This window comes from Cydia pomonella, chromosome 19 (genome assembly GCF_033807575.1).
Source record: "Cydia pomonella isolate Wapato2018A chromosome 19, ilCydPomo1, whole genome shotgun sequence".
NCBI lineage: Eukaryota > Metazoa > Arthropoda > Insecta > Lepidoptera > Tortricidae > Cydia > Cydia pomonella.
Window position 1 is genome coordinate 14,329,253 of NC_084721.1, and position 23,260 is coordinate 14,352,512.

At 39.5% G+C, this 23,260-nt stretch overlaps 2 protein-coding genes across 3 annotated transcripts; one reads left to right on the top strand and one right to left on the bottom strand.

Moving 5' to 3' along the window:
- On the top strand, window positions 1-14,266 carry LOC133528301 (sodium channel protein Nach-like). Its single transcript, XM_061865633.1, has 10 exons — window positions 1-195; window positions 2,667-2,873; window positions 3,531-3,705; window positions 4,110-4,255; window positions 5,517-5,652; window positions 9,902-10,051; window positions 10,627-10,813; window positions 11,457-11,643; window positions 12,422-12,537; window positions 13,640-14,266. Exons 1-10 carry the CDS (start codon window positions 8-10, stop codon window positions 13,762-13,764), a joined length of 1,617 nt encoding a protein of 538 aa, XP_061721617.1. The 5' UTR covers window positions 1-7; the 3' UTR covers window positions 13,765-14,266.
- LOC133528299 (kelch-like protein 6) lies at window positions 1,090-23,136 on the bottom strand. Of its 2 annotated transcripts, none has more exons than XR_009800980.1 (6): window positions 22,074-22,912; window positions 20,989-22,001; window positions 19,565-19,731; window positions 18,445-18,624; window positions 15,238-17,722; window positions 1,090-1,218 (listed from the first exon to the last, which is right to left on the bottom strand). XR_009800980.1 is itself a non-coding variant. In XM_061865632.1 (6 exons), exons 2-6 carry the CDS (start codon window positions 22,209-22,211, stop codon window positions 17,484-17,486), a joined length of 1,737 nt encoding a protein of 578 aa, XP_061721616.1. In that variant the 5' UTR covers window positions 22,212-22,213; window positions 22,973-23,136; the 3' UTR covers window positions 14,451-17,483. The 2 variants fall into 2 exon arrangements, 1 of the variants encoding a protein (XP_061721616.1); XM_061865632.1 differs by lacking the exon at window positions 1,090-1,218 and adding an exon at window positions 22,973-23,136 and having other exon boundaries at window positions 14,451-17,722; window positions 22,074-22,213.
- Between the last annotated feature and the right edge of the window lie 124 nt (window positions 23,137-23,260).

The window sequence follows — 23,260 nt, forward strand, 5'->3', positions numbered from 1 at the left end:
CATCAGCATGGAAAAGTTCAACATGAAAACAACGTGGTGGCAAAAATACAGACACGCCAAGAACCATCCCAGCCGACTGAGTGTGGAGATGGTCCTGCGCAGGAGCTTCGCGCAGGTGCTGAGGGATTATGTGCAGCACTGCTCACTCGCGGGAATCAAGAAGGTGTGCGAGCGGGACATCCCGGTCAGGCATCGGTAAGAAGCATCCCAGCCGCCTGAGTATGGAGATGATCCTTCGCAAAAGCTTCGCGCAGGTGCTGAGGGATTATGTGCAGCACTCCTCACTCGGGGGCATAAGTGTGCGAGCGGGACATCCAGACCAGGCATCGGTAAGCATTCAAAATACAGACACGCCAAGAACCATCCCAGCCGGCTGATTATGGAGATGATCCTTCGCAAGAGCTTCGCGCAGGTGCTGACGCATTATGTGCAGCACTATTCACTCATAGGGTTCATGCAGTTGCAAGCGGGTCATCCCTATCCAGCATCGGTAAGGATTTAAAATACAGACACGCCAAGAACCATCCCAGCCGGCCGAGTATGGAGATGGTTCTGCGCAGGAGCTTCGCGCAGGTGCTGAGCTGAAGGATTGTGTGAGTTAGCACTCACCGGCATCAAGCAGGTGTACGAGTGGGACTTCCCAATCAGGCATTGGTAAGGATTCAAAACAAAAGTTTAGTAAATTGTTTAAAATATCCACTAAGTAGTTCTTTCGCCGCCCGCCCGGTCGCCCGAGACGCCGCTGGAGAGACGACATCCTGGCCGTTGCCGGCATCACGTGGACCCGTGCCGCCACTGATCGGGAACTCTGGCATAGTATGGAGGAGGCATATATATGTCCATAAATGGACATCCAATAGAATTTAAATTGTTATAAATTATTTCGCAATATTTAATATTATTTATATATCAAAAAATAATTGCAATAATTACAAATAATATATTTAATTGATTAAGAGAATGAATGAAAAACGTAAATAGTTTTTAATGCTTTTTAGAATTATTCGTGCATGTATGTATCTTTTTCTATTGGAAATAAAAGGCTAAATAATAATAATAAAAAACAGTAGTTTTTTTTTGTCACAATATTGACCAGCGGTAGTATCATGGTTCCATTTTTATCACTTGTCACTATGCCCGTCACTTTCGCGCTTACATACTTGTTAGAACGTGACAGGCATGGTGACAAATGATAAAGAGCCGACCATCTTAGCCCTACTGATCTGATCTAATCCTCTTCTTGAGAACATTTTCGCCCTCCGTTCTGTGGTCCGCGTTGGGACCTTTAAGTCAAAATATAATTATGGCAAAAATATGGACTTACCAATCAAGTGTTCTTGCTCTTCTTAGAAATGTCTCTTTTTTTCATTGCGATACAACACTACACTCAGATATAAATATAATGTTTGCTTGGTGATTAATTTTAGCTTTTATTTTCAGGAGAACTTTTTATCGTAATCTCAATCAATCAATTTTTCGTGTTATGGCTCCATCAAGGTGTTGATGATTCTGCCAATGTCGAGGTTGGATAAGACACGGCTAGTATATGAATCTTATTACGGTCATAGACAGTGTTCGGAAAGTGACGTGTCGCGATCACGAGTGACGTGCAATGTCAAAACCAAAAAGGAGGCTGTACGTTACACTAGTGATTATATGCTCTTTGCGTTACACGTACATCTAGAAGTAGATATCGTCCACATCAACCGATGTAACATTTTTTTTATACCGATATAACTTTCGACCTTTTAAAATCGCGGTTACCAACTGAGCTACTGAAGCTTGCCAGACTTCCTTTTCCATCCCCTCCTTTGTATGGTAAATGCTATGGTTATTGCACCTCCCCGAAGCGTGTAAATAAAGGAAACTTTTAAGCTTTCCTTCTTGTGCAGTCCATACATTATCATGTTTAGTCATGCGTACTGTTCACTAATATAAGAGCGTGTTTGTGATTTCTTTTACTTTCGTCTAACCCCGAGGTTATAATTGCAGGGAACCGTTAAATGCAGGGATGACACGATGACAAATATGATGATATGATGACAATTCATTAGTGTATATATACTACTAGAGGTATCTGGGAGGAATCTGCTGGACATCATGCTGAGGATCACGGCAGTCGACGAAGTCCCGCTTTGTGAGGCCCCGCTATGAGAACATAAGATAACTAACGCCAGTACATCCCTCATTTTCTGTAGAATCTTCTGGAGCATTCTAATCGGCCTCACAGTACGGTGTTGTGGGTGTGATATATGGAAAGCCACATTAAACAACCCACTGCTCGTGACCATGGAGTCCTCCACGTACCCCATCGCAGATAAAACCAAGCAACTACCGATGAAGGCCCGCATCGTGGGTCTCCTATTTCCACTCGGAGATATACTTACAAGATAACATTAACCAACATAAACCTACTTTCCTTGTAGGGTGCCTTAAGCCCATAAAAATATATTGCAGTGATACCATAGGTATTGAAGGCCCGGCTGCCACCTGCTCTGATGATTCATTACAAATTTTTCGGAAGGGATTGACCTGTATTGAGTGTAGCTGTTCATTTGCTGCTAAAATAGACTGTCAGCCACCTTAAAACTCAAATCCAGTCGCCATGGCCGGTCAGGACAGGATGAAAGATACCTAATTATTGACCTTTTTTTTCTTTGCTCTAGAATCTTTTGGACCATCCTAACCGGCTTCACCTACGGCGCAGTGATCTACATGCTCATGAACATCTGGAAGGCCACATTAAGCAAACCCCTGCTCGTGACCATGGACTCTTCCACGTACCCCATCGCCGAGATTGACTTCCCTGCCGTCGCCGTGTGCAATATTAATCGGATTAGTATGAAGTCAGTTAAAAAGCTTGCGGCGGAGATGTGAGCGTTACTAGAATGTATACTATGCATCATAGCAAACGTCAGAATATGAAAGCGCCAAAATAACCTTCAAAATTCTATTAAAATGTGACTTTAAGTGGCAAATCTATTTATTACCATACATTTGGTTAAGTTTGAGAGGAGGAAACAGTCGAGTACAAAACATAGTTTTTTGAGATTATTACGCAGGATTTTTCGCCTAATCTTGCATTATCCTGCTAGTTTTAGGAGCAGCTTCTGCAACGAGACGGATATTCACCAAAAACATTTAAATCTCAGCTCCCGTATCCTTGATCTTCTTAACACACGAACAGATTAATGTAGGGTAGCTAAACATATGTTTTAATGACAATAACAATATACATAATGGATATATACAGATGATTACTATAACTAGCTTATATCTAAAATAGGCCCTTGAGGCATTGTACCAAGGATGCTGGCGGCATTTCCTCGTTGTATCGCAATACTGATACGTTGTGCGAGGAAGCCGCCAGCTCTTCGGTAGCTTAACAACAAAATTGTGACATTATGTCAAACAGATTCTCCTACACACTCAAGTTGTCGGGTTTAAATTATGCCGTTCGCCGGTCGCTCTCGAGTTTCAACTCTGTGAATTGAAATCTTTAATTAAGATACTTATATTACACGTTTCAGTTACCAAAACCGGAAGGGAACGCATCCAAACACCACCCTGAACGACATCGAATGGTATCTGTTGCAAGGTGGTCGGCTCGTGGACTATTCCTACAACGAAACTCTTAGACTACGTCTCCTGAAGTTTGCCACTCACGCGCAGGACACACGAAAAATCGTATATGGTATGGAACGGGTAAGATATTTTTTAAGACGATTATGGCCGACCTTCTCCATATAAACGTAGTTCCCATTTTTATTACAAGCTTTTATTTAACTTAGCCTGTTAGTATGTAAGGTAAAATAAAAGTAGTGTCAAATGCTAAAATTTAGTTTAGCACTCACTAATGGCGTGGCACAAAAAATGCCACGTGACGTGGAAAAAAAGAAGGCCGTAAAGCTATTAAGACACAAGATGTTCCCTTATCCCGCCACGATCTTTATTTATTGATTAATTAAATAAATTATTGAATCATGGACACAACTAAAAGCAGCTACCTCTAGCAACCCTATAACGCCAATCACGTTAATATGTAATCTCAGTCACGTTAAGGTAACATCAAAAAGTTCTGTCTGGTAATTTATATTGTCATTCGACAGCTGGCTCCATCCTGCAATGAAATGCTACTCCGTTGTTCCTGGAGCGGACAAGAAGTGAACTGCAGCGAGATATTCACCATGCGGCGTACTGTTCTGGGGCACTGTTGTGCCTTCAACTACGTGCTAAAGTACAACTCCATGGGCAGGTACATATATAGAGTCCGTCTAAAGTGGAGTGAAAAAAAAATCACAAAAATTTGACTATATATTAGCACACATGTATCACCGATTGTGTGATGATGCCGGATTTAGAGGTCTGGAGGCCCCAGGCAATAAAGGAGTGGAGGCCCCCTGGCCCCAAATTATTTTCCAAATAAAATGGTAAATCTTCCGAAGTCTTTTGTGGAGGCTCCGGGGCTGTAGCCCCGGTTGCCCTCCCCTAAATCCGGCCCTGCTGCTGAGTGTTGCTTTGTCTTTGCCTAGTCCAGTGCGGGGACTATACAGTGCAGAGGTTGTGAACACAATCCAATTTATTTAATTACGTCAGGTGACACGGGATGCTTCAGACCTTGGATTTTTAAATAAGCAACAAAAATACAGAATAAATAACAATGTTAATTTTTATCCTTGTTGGGCTGCGCGCCTTCGACTATTTTCCATTAGGTTTTGAACCTTGACAAATGCGCATACGGTTGTTCTTCGTCATATCTTTTACGGACTCGTCCGAGGGCCACGAAAAACGCTCCGAGCGAATATGCTCAAAACCTTGACGTCGGGAGCATTGTCCGCCATATTCTTGTCAAAAATAAATGTACCTATTGCGGTTTAAGCGGTCGATGCTGCCAGGGGCCAACGTCAAAAATTTGCTCGTTAGGTACGTTTTTCGTGGCCGAAGCATTAAGACTACAAAAAACTATTGAAAATTTAAAATAATGATAATATGGGCTCTGGTGATTTTATTATGATGTATTTTAGTATCGACGTGTCTGACTGAGTTGTATTGAATTTTAACGCAAAAACTGAAACGATAAAACGCCATTATTCGCTGTTCTTTCTTGCACACACTGTGTTCGTCATTATAAAAAAAGGTACTGACTTTGCAACACAGATGTAGGTATTTTGCAATATTTTAATTGAGCCAGTCATATCAAATCTTACAATCATGCAAGCAAAATTTGAACCAGTTCTCAATTGAGCTGGAACTTAACATTCCTGTGTAATTTTATTGACAGTTTATTATTCATTATAGTGATCATTGTAAATATATTTTTGGATTGGCTATTAAACAAATACGATTACCTCCGATTTAATTCGGCAGGCGAAGGTCATTCTTGGACTATAGGCGAAACGTGACCATAGAATGTCTGCAATACAACATCTCATTGAGTTAATGACTCTCTAAAGAAAAATGGGCGATAAAAGTTTATACCTAAAACAGTTTTTTTTTATCAAATATCTTTATTTCAGGCCAGATAAAACCAAGAACCTGATCGCGTCTGTGATGCGGCAGAAGCAGGCGGGCATGTATCACGGGCTCATCGTAGTATTAGACCCGCTTCTGGAAGACTATGGCTATCCTCTGCGGAGCGTGGATGGTTTTGATGTAAGATTGTAGTCTGATCATCTTGGAACCGCGCCAAGAACCTGGTCAGAAGCAGGCGGGCATGTATCACGGGCTCATCGTAGTGTTATACCCGCTTCTAGAAGACTATGGCTATCCTCTGCGGAGCGTGGAAGGTTTTGATGTAAGATTGTAGTCGGTCATCTTGTGACAGCGACAAGAACCTGGTCGGGAATATGGACGCATCGCGGTTTAAGACCAGCTCCGCGAAGAATAAGACCTGCCTCTACCTCCCTCTAGAGATACCTAGTCTGTGCGAGGCATTGAAGGATTTTACGTAAGAGAGTGGTAAAATTGGCTGCGCGAATTTCCCCAAAAATATTTTTTACACTTATCTAGGTTCGTCCTTGATAGGGCCGAATATTTGTTGTATCTACTTATATGTTGTCTATGCACATGCTGGAATTTGTTTTTTCTGTGCCACTTCGTACAGATATAGTGCATAATTGTTTCCCGTCGTATTTTCTCGGAAACTATCGTACGTATTTGTCATGCTACTTCAGTCAACCTCAGTACCTACTTTTTGTACCGAGACTGACTGAAACAGCAAGACACGTTCATATACATGTTTCTGTGAAAAATTCTGGTCTGTTGTAGTGGGTGGTTCGGTCTGTTAAGATAGCTCTGTCAAAATACATCTTGTAAGCGTGGTTTTCTAAGACATTGTCAGGGGTGTACTTGTAGTAAGGAACGGCTGGTTGGGTTAGCAAGTTATATTTCATCGCAAGTTTCTGGTGGACTATGTTGGCTACCTGGTCGTGTCTGTACTTATAATCAGTCTGGACTATTGCTCTGCATGCTCCGGTAATATGTTGTATAGTTTCTCCTGGACTATTGCACTTTCTGCATGAATTTATAACTCTATATTTCATAATGAATTTTTGATAGTTACGGGTCTCTATTACTTGGTCCTGTATAGCCATAATAAAACCCTCTGTTTCTGGAAAGAGCTCGCCACGATTCAGCCATGCGTTCGACGCCACTTTGTCGACATTAGGTTGGCTTAAATCGTGGCAGTGTCTTCCGTGTAGGGATTTCGCGCTCCATGCGGCTATTTTTGTTTTATTATCAGTTATTTCTTCGGATTTTTGGGTAGTTTTTTCTCTTAAGTTTAAAGGTGTAAATTTCTGGTCATTCTGTTCTATGGCACTGTGTATTGAAGAAGAATTTGATTTTAGATGAAAATATGATCTCATTGCTGTAATCTGTTTGTTGTGGAGATTCGTGATATCAATAAGTCCCCTGCCACCCTCCTTCCTAGGCAGGGTTAGCCGTTGTATGCAAGATCTGGGGTGATGTCTCCTAAATTTTGTCATGGTGGTATTTATAGTACGTTGGAAGTTTTTCAATTCTGATTTGCTCCATCTAATTATGCCAAACGAGTAAGTTAGGATCGGTACTGCGTAAGTATTTATTGCTTTGGTGGTATTTCGAGAATTTAATTGGGTTTTGAATATGGAGTTAAGCCGGTGTTTGAATTGTACTTTTAGTCTGGTTTTTGTTTCTTTATGATGGATCAGTTGTGATTGCAAGTAACCTAAATATTTGTAACCAGTTTTATCATCTAACGGATCTATGGTTACTCCTGTTTCTAATGTGTACGTGTGCTTGAAGTTTCTTCCTGCTTTAACACTATTTATCTTACATTTATCGATCCCAAATTGCATCTGAATATCTCTCGAGAATATTTCAGTTAAGTTAGCCAGTTTCTTAAGGTCGGGTTCGTTTGCGGCGTATAATTTAATATCATCCATATAAAGTAAATGGTTCAAACGTATTTCGTCTTTGTCCGTCTGTCTGTCTCCGTCACTCGTGTAAGATTCAAACTTGAGAGGGTGTCCTGTATTGGTGTTGTTTAAAATATTAGATAGGGGATTGAGCGCGAGGCAGAACCAGAGTGGGCTAAGTGCATCTCCCTGGAAAATGCCACGTTGTATTTTAATATGTTCGGTTTCTATTGTTCCAGTTGGTGTGTTAAGTCTTAGTCGGGTAGTCCAATTATGCATAGTTGCTTTTAGGAATTGAATAATTTGTGGATGAATTTTGTATATTTCTAAAACTTTAATTAACCATGAATGAGGCACGGAGTCATAAGCCTTTCTGTAATCAATATACATTGTATAGAGGTCTGATTTAGATTTGTGTACTTGGTTTAGGATTATAGAGTCTATAATTAATTGCTCTTTGCAGCCTTGGCTCAGTTTTCTGCAGCCTTTTTGTTGTTCGGCGAGGATGTTGTAGTCGTGAGTGTGTCTGTAAATGAGCTCAGAAATGCAACTTGTAATTATTTTAGTAAACGGTTTGAAGACATGTAATTGGTCTATATTTAGCGGGGTTTTTGGGATCATTATGGTCTTTTGGGAGCATGTATGTTGTTCCTGCTGTAATAAATACCGGGATAGTGTCTGGGTGTAAAATAAAGTTATTTATGTGGTTGTGCAAGTAGGGATGGATTACAGTGAACTTCTTATACCAATAGCTATGAATGTGGTCAGACCCCGGTGCTTTCCAATTATGCAAATTGCGAATTACCTGTTGAAATATGTCTATGGGGATGATTTCAAATTTCATTTCATGTATATGAGTGTTACTAGCTGTTTGTGTCTCGATCCATTCTGCCTGGTTATTGTGCTCTATAGGGTTTTGCCAAATATCTGCCCAAAAATTGCGCAATTGTTCTGTATTAGGGCCATTGTGAAAAGTGTGATTATTTTGTAAATGGGTATTGTTAGTACTAGATGTAAGTTCTCGATAAAACTGCTTTTCGTTATTGATAAATTGTATATTTTGTTCTTTTCGGAGCGTGCATGCTTTGTATCTATGGAGGCGACTGCAGGTGACAGCTAGTTTCTGTTTAAGCGTGTCCAGAAACTCTACTAATTGTGTATTAATTCCTTCGTGCGTGGAGTGGATTTGATATTGTTGTTTAATTCTCTCTACTTGCATGGTAAGATTCCTGCTTGTGTTACCGTTAATATATTGTGTCAACCTGCCTATTTTAACTCTCAGATCTTTGATTCTTTTTTCTAAACGATGTTCCCAGCTCGGTTTCTTCTTCCTACGGGGTTGGTGTGATGGGGCAGGAGGTATTAGATTAAGCTTTGTTCCGTTAGCTTTAGCGGCTGTCCAGCCTGCGCAGTAAGTTACAGTTTGGTGGGAAAGAAAATCCGTGTCCTTATTGATATTTTCTGGGAGGATTATGTCATTAATATAAGCAACTATTTTAGATAATTTCTTGGATGGTTTTTGCTTGGGAATGTAAGGCCGGTTAGTGGGTTCTATATCTGAGAAATGTCCAAGTGCCTCTGTAAATATTTCTTCTATTTCAGAGCTTCTATCTAACTCGATTTGTTGTTGGGATGTATTATCTAAATGTGTGTTTGTACTAGTTTGAATATTTAGGTTTTGGCTGTCGTTAAGAAGTTCATTATTAAATAATTGCGTACCGAGGGTGTTATTGAGGTTGTTCTCTCTGTCTGCTTGTCGGTCAGTTGTTAGTTCGTCCTCTACTTCTTGTCTGATTTCATTAAGCCTGTGATCAGTAATATATTTGTTATGTATTATTGTTCTTCTTTGGTCAGCTATTCTTTGTTCGCTCCAATGAGCGAGCATCGGAAATTTGGTAATGAACTGTTGATGAAGTGGTTTTCGATATGCTGTTCTATTGGTTTCTAAGCGTGTTATCTGTAGGTAAAGTCTTATTATTATTATTTCATGGAATAAACTTATGATCTAGTACAGTTTCCTGCAAAACTGTTTACACAGTTTGACTGCAGGCGCGAGTCTCTGTTATAAGTTCTTACGTACATAGTCAACGTAACATATTATTAATTAAAACTTACACCATGAATATAACTCTCTTCACTTGAGTGACATTTGCAGGCACAGGCATACAATTGTCACCCAAGTGTTTCCATTAGGTGCAGCTTTAGTGCTTTTTTAAATTTAATTTTATTGGGCTCAAGTCTGATATTTTCAGGCAGACTATTTAAAAATACGGCAATCTTTTTCTTAATGTTCTATCTCCATAATAGTTGGTAACGCGGGGTATTTCATATTTTTGCACAGCCACTGATCTTGTATTATGTTTATGTTCTAATCGTGTCGAGATATGCACCTTATTGCTGTGGTTGTTAATAGCTAAGAGGTATTTATTGTAGCTATTGTAACAATATACATACGAAGTGGTACAATGTTCAAATTCCTTACCCGTTCTTTGATTATTTTGTAGATATTTCTGTTCGACCCAACTCACTTCGCGGATCCGAGCGGTGGGCGCGTGCTGCAGCGGTTGTCCCAGCCCAATGAAGCCATGGTGTTAGAGCTGCGATCAGTCAGGCAGATTGCCACGACAGAAGTCAGGAAGTACCCCCTTAGCACTGTGAGTTAACTTTCTTTTTTCCTTTTTTATAAAAAATTACAAACCTTTGTTAATTTTTTCCCTTTCTAAAGAGCTTCTTACACCTTTCTGAATTTCGTTACTGACAAGAGAGACACCGCAATACGTGAGACACGATAGGAGATATATCCTGTTCTTTCCAAACACAATGGCAAAATGCCAATAAGGAAAACCGATTCGGGCTTGTTAGACTTGACAGGCGTTTACGAATATCGTCAATGGTCTTTTACCATTAACGACAATCGCATTTCAGACTGCGTTCTAAATTTTTCCACTTTATTGGGAACGTTATACGCTGCGTCTTCCAGTTGTTAAAAAAATTTTGGTCAATTTTGTCGTGCCACGTTAACTCTAATGAACAGGAAACTTCAGTTGTCCTGCGAATCTCTTATTCTTGATCTGATCTCGTAGATAAACTTCATGCAGCCAAATACGAGTTTGCCTGAAAGAGATTGACCGCCTGTTGTTACTTCAACCTTTCATTTCGGCTAAATTTATGTAGGTATATTTTAGGTTTAAACAGTGTATAATAAACATGTACTTATTGATGTTTCCAGAGGAAATGTCTCTTCCACGACGAGGTTCCCGAACACTTCGGAAATATGTACTCATATAGCGCATGCATCGCGCGCTGCAGAATCAAGACCATCCGCTCTCTCTGCAAGTGCACGCCTTACTTCTTGCCTGCTGGCAACAATAGTGTCTGCTCACTGGTGGATCTGTGGTGCCTCAACAAGTATAAAGGTATCAATGCCCATATTCAATCTCTGCATTTGAACGAACAGCACTATATGCTCAAAAGCGTCACTCAAGTGGATTACTCCCAAAACGAAACAACATACCAGCGATGGAATTTCATGGAATAGGTACATATATTATAGACAAGGCTCTTAGTACATTTCAGGCTTCAAACAAGTTCAAACAACAGTCTACATGACTAACACTTATCTGACAAGGAGGTATCACTGACAGCTATGCCTTCTCCAATCCATAGATACCCCGCCCACAGCTTTGAATATTACCCAATACAATATAATAAAAAGTTGTGATTGGTCACTAAAAGCGCGGCACACCAACTATTGAGCTGCTTGCGGTAGTTGCGGTGCAATATACTTGGGATAATTTTTGAGCTCTAGTCAGATGCTAAGGGTTGGTAGCGATAAAGCTAGCCCACACCAGATCGCACAGTCGTCCTCAAAACGACGTCGAATGACCAACTCACACACACGGTGGGGCGCGAATGGACAGTCTCCAAAGCAGGGATGCGGAAGAGACCCCTGACACCCTCCCATAAGGAAGGGTGTCGAAAGAAACCCATACGCTCTAGTCAGACTACTGTAGTTAATATAGTTCATTGCAACATATCCAATTTGCATTACCGTTTCAGAAAAACTTCTCTACTTCTACCCGTTCAACTCGAACGCCAAGATCGGGCTAGAGATGGAGCGCCTAGACTCGCTCTACTGCCCCGAGTGTCTGCCGGACTGCGAGTTGACCAAGCACTCCACCAAGTCGTCCGTGATTCCGTTCAGGGATCGAGGACTCGGAGACCAGCCAGTGCTGCCGGACATTGCGTGAGATGATTGCGACCATTTCATAACCAAAAGAACCCCATAAAACGCTTTCCAAAGCAGTGCCATTTTACAAAATGTCGCCTTAAATAAATGAACCATGGAAAAGTCGTTATCTAAACCTACTTCATAAAACGGTCTAAAAACCGACTGCACAAAACAGAATAGGTACCATATTAAATGCCATCATTTTATCTTGATGAGTTCCATTTCACAAGATTTCCACGACTTTTCCACTTGTCACGTACTCACGTCCTGCGCTGTCACTTCCAGCTCTCCAAACCTCCAATCGACACCAGTATTCAAAACTTTCCGTCCTGGCAAAATCAAAATGCCTTCCAACGAGACACTCTTATATCCTCCGATGTTATGGTATGGTAGACCCTCCACCCCTCCAGGAAACCGCAGAAAGTTCAGCCACAGAGTTAGTAGTTAATAGATAATTCAAAATAACAAATACTAGATTTTACTTATTCAGAGAGATAAGAGTATTTTTCAACTTTTGGCCAAACACCACTAGCCAAAAGGTTTCTAATATAATATTACTTATTTTAAGGGCTTATTCTTCAAACCACTGAAGAACTGGTCGTATATGAATCCCTCAACTGAATCAGGAGGAGAGAGACTGTCCTATAGAGATCCAGATCCAGACTAAAAAAATAGTCCTGGATTTAAGACTAACAGCGGTGGCAGCATGATTCCATTTTTATCACTTGTCACTATGCCCGTCACTTTCGCACTTAGATACGTGTTAGAAGGTGTATTTTTTATCATACCCCAGGAAAGGCCTGAACGTCACAGAATCAAGTAACTTGGCGATGGTGTACATCTATCAACCAACAAACGACGGGGTTTTGGACCGACTCGATGTGGTGTCCTACTGGTATGAAATACTGAGTAAGTATCCATAGATATAGAACAACAACAAAGTGTAGGTAAATGATTTCACACACAGCTAAATACAGTAGGTACTATACCTCTCGGTTCGAATGATGGTCCCTATGACAGTTCCTTCCAGTCTCATTTAGTTGGGCTTAATTTGAAAATAATTGAACAATAGTTATTTGTTTTACAAGGGGGCAAAGTTGTTGTTTAACCGCTCTTGCTAATATTGATACACGAGCAAGCGAAAGATTCCAAAATAGAATTTTGAGCGTTGTGAGGTTTTCAAGGCACGAGGGTTAAACAAACTTTGTCACCAAGTGAAACAACATTTTTAACCACATCAACGCAAGGAAAATACTAACTGTAAAATATTTAAAAAATTAAACCAACCAAATTTAAAATTAATGTTATAAAATATTTATCTTTCAAAATCATGATTTAAAGTCGATTCTACCAGCCAACATAAGGAAACAACTCAAAATTTGCATTTGATTACTTTGCCACACGTGTGGACAAAATGCAACTTTCTCATCAGTTTTTTAAGTTTCAAGAGAGCCTTTAACAAGCTGGTGTAGTGTAAATATGATTTTATCGTATTTTTATTCCTTAAATATTCAATTTCTAAATACGTTCCAAAAAAACGTCCACAAACATTTTACACGACAGCTACTCCATGTAAAATGAAAATTGATAGGGACCATCATTCGAGGTATAATTTCAGGTCTTGTGCCGTTGTTTTCTGTTTTTGACTGCTTGCTTCAATTGTGAAAATGTAAATTGTATTTTTCGCCACACCAACTGGTAAAGGCATTTGACTATTCAAAAACGAATGAGAAAGTTGCATTTTATTCACATGTGGGGCAAAGTAATCAAATGCAAATTTTGAGTTGTTTCCTTATGGTAGCTGGTAGAATTGACTTTTAAATGATCATTTTGAATGATACTCTTTATTACGTTTATTTGGATTTAATTTGATTAGATTTTTTTGTTATTCCATAGTTAGTATTTTCCTCGCCTTGGTATCTTTCGCTCGCTCGGGTATCAATATATACACGAGCTGTTAAACAACAACTTTGCCCCCTGGTAAATCAAATAACTATTTGCACTGCTTCAGGTAACATCGGCGGTTTCGCAGGCATCCTCGTGGGATTCTCTATCATTAGCGTAGTTGAGATCATTTATTATTTTGTCGTCCGTTTCATTCAAGTTCTGTGTTCGAACTGGAAATTATATTATTAACCTTTTGACCGCCACCGTCGGCTATGGCCGACATCTGAAATACTTGCCAAGGACGCCAATGACGGCTACAGCCGACAGTTTCGCCAATGCAATAGGGACTAACGCGCGACTCCGTAAAGTTCAATTTCGTTTAAATAATCGTGATCGCCTGCGTCCGGGGCACGGCAAATTCCTTCGCTGTCTGGCGTTCAAGAGGTTAAATAACAGCTAAAATACTTCTATTGGGTCTCTTTCTGCTTAATATACCTATAAAGAATAAAAGATCCATAGCTAAAGTAAGGACGCTAAGCACGAAGAGTTTAGATAAATTGACCCTCCTATTGCTGTCTCTATCGCACGCACATAATTATATTGCTATTTCGCTCGTACAGTTAAGAGTTAGCTTAAACGGACTCTATCTAATGAAATCTAGCCTAATACGTAGAAATCCGTGGTGAGCTTACACAACCCAATAGCCTATTCGCTCCGTCCACGACTGTGGCGCCGCCCTAGTGGCTATGGGACATATCACTTATTTGACAGTTGGCTGCTGCCAAATGGTATGAAGATGTCGTCCTATGAAAGTTCATATTTTCACCACGTCGTGCGTTGACGTCGAGTAGACATAGCCAGTACCAAAGAAAAAGTCATACATATGCTCTAAAAACAGCACTCCTCGGCAGTCGGAAAAAAAAACAAAGACCTAATAAGTTTATATTTCTTTATTTACATAAATTTACAAACATGCTAAGAACAATGTTATGTGAACAGAAGTCACACGTTACTGTTTTCATCGCATAGAGATAAACCATTTTATAAGTGCGCGCTCCTCCCCAAGACCCCAACCCATTTACAACCCTTCTGATGTTGCGGGAGTCCATGGGCGGCGGTAATCGCTTACCATTAGGCGATTCGTCTGCTCGTTTGTCTACTATATCATAAAAAACACACATACTTCCAGACATTTTTATGTTTGTGCGTGCATATTTGTTTTGTGCATGACTGTAGCGAATTGCACACTTGTCGAATTTAACAGTCGCCTCTAAGAGCTACCCCTCTAACCTCGGCCAATAGCCATATGTATTGTATGGGCTGACGTTATCTGACACGGCTATTTGTACGTTTTGACGTGCCCCTCCCCCGCAAAAATCGGCAGACTGTTTTGTACAGAAAATTACAGATAAGGTGTCTCCAATTGTTAAATCCTCCAAGATTATACATTAGTTACATTACATATTTGACAGCTGACAAATAGTATCAAGATGTCGTCCCAACGAAACGTCAATGTTTTCCACAGTCCACACTGTGGAGCAAAGAGAATTAAGAAGACCAAGAGTGCTCACTCCATACAACGGTTTTGTTACCAAAAATACTATTATTTTCGTAGTCTACATCTAGCGTCAAGCATTGGAACTCTCAGTACTGCTAATCGACCATAGATGTCGCGGCAAACAATAAGTCTATTGCTCAAAGATTTTCAGCTAATATTATAACCAGAGTAAGCGTAGGAGTTAAAAATTGAGTTCCGGTTACATGTTTAGCCCAATGGTTGACTGGTAGAGAATGCCTCAAGGTGTTAAGTCCGCCATTTGTACTCTTTTTGCGAATTTGTGCAATAAAGTTTAAATAAATGAATAAATATATGTGTTGTATTATGCATGTAGGTTGATTAAGTCTTCGGTTTGACATGACATGTGTCTATTATTTCGATATTCATTCCTTGATTACATATTGTTTTACAAGCACGTATTTTCAATGTTATCCTGCTATCCCGAAAGTATTTCCCATGTAGTTCCCCTTTTACACATTGGCGACGAGGATGATTTAGGCTCTAATATATCCGTTATGTTATACAGTTATTGTAAAGAAAATAAGCTGATTGAATATATCGTCGTCTAGAACGCAGTACCCACAGCCAGGGATCGGAAACCGGTATTTTTTGTATGGGAACGAAAACGGTATTTTTTCGTTATTCGTTAATTACTTCATTTCTAATTAGGCAATCTAATAATACGAAGTCGTTATCTGAAAACACAACTGAGTCCTACATTTAGAGTATAAAATAAACCGAAATATATGGTTATTTCGATGTTTTTGCAAAAAACCGGTTCCGATCCCTGCCCACAGCACAAGTCTTACTGAGCTAACTGTTGGACTAAGTGGATCTGTGCAAAACTTGTCCTTTAATATTTATTTATTACTTAGTACCTAGAACAGTCATCACAAATATGAGCCCACAAGATCCGTTTATTCCATTCTTAACATCGACACAATCGTTATCCAAAATAGTTTATTTACCTCTCTATCGCTCTTACATATTCAAGCGACAGAGATGCATATAGGAAAAAAAATACGAAGTGATTTATACTTTAATTCATTTCCTTTGTCATTCAGTCTCAGACTCTCAGGTTTAAATATTTCGTTCGTTTATATAGAATAATATAGTACATTACGATACAAGTGCGAAAAATAGGAAATTCGAAACGAGTGGCGATAAATTAAAACACGACCGAAGGGAGTGTTTTAAATCGACACGAGTTGCGAATTACCTATTCGCACATGTATCGTACAAAGTTTTACAGTACATATGGCCCTTTAAATGTTCGACACAGTAACATAATATGCTACTTCTCGCACTAGTGCTATAAAGTAGCCCCATATGTACTGTAATAGTCATTTATACGTATAGAATTCTAATATGATATCATAATAATAAAAGGATTTATTTATAATAATCACAAATTGCGACTGAGACGAAAAACGAACGTAACAAACTCAGAATGCTACCAAACACGAAATAAACTAATTACGAATGTGACCAGAAACGAACATGTCAAAGATTTTTGGCGAATAAGTAAGTAAGATAAAAAATGGACGACAAATGAGTCTAGGGAAGACCGTGACGAAAAACGAACAAGATTTATTAATAGAGGAGACATGTTTCAGACTTTGACCAAAGAAGGTAATGACGAAAACACAAACAAGAATAAAGTACGAGTGGCGAATAAAAAAAAATGCGAAATAAGAAATATATAAACGAAAAACGTATACCAAAAATTCATTACGAATATAGCGACAAGTCTAAGAAAAAAGGTACTCCCCGTTCGACAGATAAGGAGGGTGGCGCTGCAAAATGTACGGAGCCGTACAGCGCCATCTGCATCTACATCATAACACTATGAATTTAAATAACGCCTATAGGGAGCGTGCATGAACTATAGGAGGCAGCACAGGAGCCGTCAGATTTTTGGTGCGAGGCGTAAATTGATGTTTTTTGTTCCGATGTAGCCCACAAGATGGCAGAATCTACTATGCACAAGAAAACACTTGACGTGTAAATGTCCCTGTTTATGGTTCCAATTCAGACCACAAGATGGCAGACCCTCCAACGCGCACGGTCCCTATATATATTCCAATATGTATACTGATACACTAGTAATATTAGGCGCAATGTTGCTGCCGTTCGCTCCAGTCGCTAGCAGTAAGTAAGTATTAACACTATTAAATGAGCAACTGAGAATAGCCTAGCCTAGTTCCAAGTGGCATGTATTAAAAGTTGCATTTTTTTTCTTATCATTGTATGTACGGTCACGTCTGAAAATATCGATACGAAAAAAGTGCCAAAAATATGTATACACGTCTTTATTGCCTTTATATACATATTTTTGGCATATTTTTCGTACTGATATTTTCAGACGTGACTGTACATTTTGACAGCTTTAACGTTAAACAGTCACATTTCACTGTGTTTCATACCTCTTTAAATACTTCTTAGTATAATTCGAGCTATCTGGCCATAATGGCGGTACAGACATCACCAATGAACAGGAGCCTGCTACATCGTTCAGCTTTATCGCGCTCTCGCTCTGTCGCCAGATGACTTTTGGCTTCTCTTCTGTGCTATTTCCGAGGTATTCTTCTACGTTCAGGACGTCGGCTTGACCGCACATGGAGCGAGTGAAGAATAGTAGACGATTACCTGAAAGAAAGTATACAAAGTTAATTCAATTATATATTGGTTGGCTAGAAAAACCTATTATGAACCCATTGGAATTCGTAGAAACATTGTTTCTAAGGCCGCGGACTAGACGCAAGCGGCGCGCAGAGCGACGAGTGGCAAATCAAAGCTATTCATCAGAGACCGGAATTCTCGTAGCATTTTTTAATTGTCCTAGGAACTTCTCATTTATCGACTGCCGATATGTACATATATCGATAAAAAGTAGAACACTAAAGAAGTTTTAAATTAGAGGTAAACAACAGGCGGTCTTATAGCTAAAGAGCGATTTCTTCCAGAAAGCTTTTTAATAGTTGAAAATGTGATATAGAGATACGCAATAAAAACATTGAATACTGAATAGTTAATAATTTCACATTTAATTACTTCAGTTCAGTGTTTTTTTTTAATTTTTATCTGTTTTCGTGCTAACAAGTGTTGCATTAGTTACCTACTTTAAAAGAGAAAGTCATATTTTTCCATATTATCTTGTTAAATTACTTCCTTTACAGTCAAATATCCATTAACTTTTTAATATGTTGTGTTCTTAAATTCTATCGATATATGTATATCGGAAGTCGATAAATTAGAAGTCCCTAGGACAGTTCAAAAAAGCCACGAGAATTCCGGCCTCTGCTGTTCATACATCGAGCGATCAAAGTGAGTTACAACTTGGTGGTAACTAATGGGAATAACCTTCTTACCTAAGTTACAAAAAGTAGCCGGTGGATTAGTAAACTGTGTGACCACATAGAGCCTGTCGTCCACTCCGGGCCTAAAGCGGTAAAGGTGGCTGAAGTAGCTCTGCGTGCAGTAAATGTAGCCCTTGAACGACACCATACAGCTCGATCGGATCTGTGTGCCCACTACCGTTATCCATCGATCTGTAATAAACAAAATGCAGATATTAGAATTCTGTACCTCGAGAAAGTCCTTACCCACCACGCCACGCCATGCCGAGGAGCATGCACCAGTTATAGACCGCAGGGCAGGAGCATATTTCGTCAGTCATCGCCTCCCAGCTGATACTTTGTCAGATTAGTTTAGATGCTGTTTTAAATTTAAAAAACCGTCAGCCGGTTTTATCGCGGTGGAAAGACCGTCAGCTGTAAAATTAACATGTAAAAAATTCGGACCTTACCACTTCATGTCCGCAAAGTATGCGTAATGTGTAATTTACGTAATTCGTTTATGGCGTTTCACCTGATGAAATGCTCCATGCACATTTTCATGATTTGTTATTGCTATAAAAAAGGTACTTAAAGCATTTATTTTTTAGATGTTCATGCGACCAGCTAACGTTCTTATTTATTTATTATTAGATGCCATTTGGCACAAATATGAGAGTCGGTAAACCTTATGCGACCAATATTGGCGCCCATGTTAATAATTACATGAATTACGTTACATGTCTGTAATATAATTTTTTAATTGGGCGCCACTTTTTGCGGCAAAAACTTGTAAGTATATTGTGTGACATCAAATCAAATTGTTTGTTGTGAGATATTTTAATGTTGAGTTGAGACTAAAAAGATATTTGAGGAAATAGGCGAATATGAGGCACCTACTCACCCAGTTTCGGCCTAACGTTAATTAGAATTGACCAGTACCCATTACACATTGAACCGTAAACTGTAAACGTCCGTTACGATTTTTTAAAATTAATTGAATCTTTAATAAAAATAAAAAAAACTTTGGAACGCGAACTGTAGAGATATATGCCAATTTGTAAAAGTATTCCTGTAGATACTTTTGGTGCGCTGTTTCATCCGCTACTACTGATGCTGACTGTAATTACGGTAAAAATATAATTATAACTTGTACCTGTGTCTCCCAAATCCTCGTACTTGTATATATTGTTGTGTCCCGCGGCATATATGGTGCCTTCGTGAGCGCACACGGCCGGGTTCTGTATGGCGTCCGGTAGTTTGGCGATCTTCCTATGTGAGCGTCGTTTCAAGTCGTATACCACTGCAGTGTCCAATGTTACCCTGAAATTATAATAACATAGATTTTATTTGATATCAGTATATAGAATAAGTTTGACATTGATAAGTCCACTGTTAGAATCAGCAAGGAATAAAAACCAGAAAGGCTAGGAAACCGGTTAAATTTCCAAACCGTTATGTACTTGGCGTAAAACCTTTTAATTTCGATTTCGTTCGTAAAACCATTATTTTTAAACCGGTTTTTAGGAGAACATTTCAATAAATTTCTTGACCGATTAACCGGTTTAGAACAATAAAAACCGGTTTCTTGTCTTTGTTTACGCGGCACACCACCGCTGGCCGCCTGTCTCGTCGCTCGTCGAATAAACTGGTTTATTTGGGTTACAATTAAGTCTTAAAACATTCGCGTTCTTATGAAAGTTCGGAGTAAACTCGAAAGAAACCGGTATTTACCGCTATTTTCAAAACCGGGTCCGAAATATCCGGGTCTTGAAAACAAGAGAACAAAAACGTAGTCTGAATGTGAACTGGAACATTTGGAATGATAACAAGGACTGGATTTAGAAAGCTGAAAGATTAGTAAAGTAAGGTTTAGATAAGTTTTCTTAAGAGGAATTCCTAGTTGCGATTTTTCCATACAAACGCTCTCGACTGTTTCCTCCCTGGGACCTATACAAATTAGATCAATATCAGTGCCACATGTTTTGCTTTTTTGGATTATTTTATTTTGCAGAAATTTACAGCGCCTTGAAAATCGCAAAAACGGCTCAATTGAATTGGCTACAAAAAAGGCGCAGTATACAAATATGACAACAAATATCCAAAAAATCAAAACATAGCGGCATAGATTATTTTTTCCTCTTGCAGTTTCCAAAATTTCATAATGACTGGTTGCATTTTGGAGGGGGAAACAGTCGAGAGTGAAACCTCGATTTTTAAGATTTTTGCGTGAGAATCTTAGTCCGAGCTGCAGTTGTCCTTATCGCACGCACGCACGCACGCACTCCCGCCCACCGCAGCGCGACAGAAACATAGCGTCAAAAATTCGAGATTTGTAAAGTTGGTCAGCTAGGAATTGCCCTTAAAAATGATTACAAATTTTTGCCTAAATACCTGCTTCAATGATTTTGATGGCATTAACAATAAAATTGGAGTTTAAAAACATGATGTTTTATTTCTGAGAAAGTGTTTTTTTCCCAGATTCACTTATTCTCAGAAACAACAACAATGACAGTCATCCAGATAGTAAATAAAAGATAGTGACAACATAAATTAAATTTTAACTTACCAAAAACTAACCTAAACCCACCTACGCCTCCAATAAGGTAAAGGAAATCCTCTGCAATGGCTACTCCTCCATGTCTCCGAGCCGGCAATTCAACTCCATGTCGAACCCACTCTTTCTTCAACACATCATAAACTTTCACATCCTTCATGAATAAACCTGTGCCTCGCCCATGTTCACCACAAACAACCACAATCTTCGTCAGCCCCCAACCCACAACGCTCCAACCCCACAGATTCTTCTCCGCAACTTCCAGCCAGTTCTCAAAACCAACTTTTTCCCTAAATGTATACATATGGTGTGGTACCATCTCCAACTTAGAGTCCTTCATTGCCCACACTGGCACCGTTGGCGTATAAGTTAAAGACCTAGATCTGCTTTCCTTAACCATGTTCAATATTTCATTGTAAACTCTCTCTGTATATGTATGCGTCAACATCTTTTCTTGCGATTGTATTGAGACTACTGACAACTCCATGTCAAGAACAGCCAAATTGTGAAGACAGTCAACAACTTTAGCAGCTAAGCTGTTCTGGTATTCTGACATACTAGTTTTAATCTGTGTTATTTCAGAAAGATTGAGCTTTTTAATGTCTAAACAACCAAGAATAATGAGCAAAGCATCTCCACCAGTTTCATTTTGTAAAAGCCACTTATGACCAAAGTTAAATACATCCAGTTCACTTGAAGCATTTAAATATGGGTGTGATAGATACCAGCAAAGTTTGGTTAAGTTCGGAATATACTCTGGCTTCATGGATTTAAATGAGAATAAACCACATGTGGCGGATAGCTGTTCTATCTGAGTAAATGCTGAGCTCTGTGCGATATTCATGATTTCCATGCAGCTTGCTGGTGATATTTGGAGTTCCAAAGTATACTCTATCTGCCTAATTAACTCTGTGATTTGTAAGAAGTTTGCAGCAGTTACTAACTCACCAATAGTGGATAAAGAATATTCTGTAAGATCAATTAAACCTATGTTCATGTATTGCAATATTATTTTCATAGAGTCAGCGTCAATCATCTGCAAAAAAATATAATTAAATACTTTTGAGAAATAAATCATATGTTTTTTTTATCCCGTGGGTATACTTACGTTTATGGATATTTCTTGTTTGTCATTTTCCACATAATTACCGCTAAACATAGCGCGAAAATAATCGCTGTGCTCGCATAAAACTTCTTTTTTCGCCTTAAACACCTGGCCGTCGATGAGCAAAGAAACTTCCGCCATATCTAAAGTTTTAAGATATATTAGCTAAACCAAGAATATTAAATAAGAATAAAAGAATTCTTCTGTTCCTAAACTGGGATAAAATCACGACATTCTTATATAAAACAGGATAAAATCGGCAACAACATGAAATTAAAATATGAAAATCAGCGAACGAAAATGAAAATCGACCGACTACTAAACTAAACGTCAACGTGACGTCAGTCGTCAAAGTTAAGTCCAAGATCCCTTGATCTGATTGGCTAATCAAGGAAAAAACTATTAAGCCCTATAGGGAGCGTGCATGAACTGTAGGAGGCAGCACAGGAGCCGTCAGATTTTTGGCGCGAGGCGTAAATGTGATGTTTATTGTTCCGATGTAGCCCACAAGATGGCAGAATCTACTATGCACAAGAAAACACGTGACGTGTAAATGTAAATGTTTATTGTTCCGATTCAGGCCACAAGATGGCAGACCCTCCAACGCGCACGGCCCCTATTAGTCAGTTTTGATTTCTTTTTCAATTTAGAATTTTTATATCAGTGATCCGTATTGTTCTAGGTAATTAGTTTAATCTAAAGTTAACGAAGCTAAGTTGACAGCGATTTTCATAGCTCAGAAATTATGACGTTTAAATAACACTTGCACTGTCTGGGTTGTCAAAATCGCTGCCAACTTAGCTTGGTCTGAAGGGCCCTCCACACTCGTGCGCAAATCGAGGCGCGAAGCCGCGAACGCAAGTGTGGAGGGCCCTCGCGTCGATTTCGCAGATTTTTCACACCTTCGCGCCTTATTCCCCGTTTTTTGTCGGTATTTGGCCCGCGTCAAAGGAGACGCGAAGCGCGAACTTGCAAGACTCCAGACTCGCGATCGCTTCGCGCCGCGATTCGCTCACGAGTCGGTTAATCTGTTAAACTGTCATAACCCTCTATGGCGGCTACTTGGTTATACTGGGTGCGAACTTGATCAATCAAAAATCATTTTGACAGTTCCCAGTTTGACGCAAACTAAATCCGATCAGCTGACGCTTCGGCGCCATCTTGCCGCGAACCAAACTGCGAAATCGCCG

Bases quoted from the DNA above. Each gene is read 5' to 3' on its own strand.
- LOC133528301 (XM_061865633.1), top strand. From the start codon at position 8: ATGGAAAAGTTCAACATGAAAACAACGTGGTGGCAAAAATACAGACAC. The intron at 3,706-4,109 runs GTAAGATATTTT...GTCATTCGACAG, and splicing joins TCGTATATGGTATGGAACGG to CTGGCTCCATCCTGCAATGA. The intron at 10,814-11,456 runs GTATCAATGCCC...TTACCGTTTCAG, and splicing joins GTGCCTCAACAAGTATAAAG to AAAAACTTCTCTACTTCTAC.
- LOC133528299 (XM_061865632.1), bottom strand. From the start codon at position 22,211: ATGGCGGAAGTTTCTTTGCTCATCGACGGCCAGGTGTTTAAGGCGAAA. The intron at 22,002-22,073 runs GTAAGTATACCC...ATTTTTTTGCAG, and splicing joins AACAAGAAATATCCATAAAC to ATGATTGACGCTGACTCTAT. The intron at 18,625-19,564 runs GTACAAGTTATA...TGTTTATTACAG, and splicing joins CGAGGATTTGGGAGACACAG to ATCGATGGATAACGGTAGTG.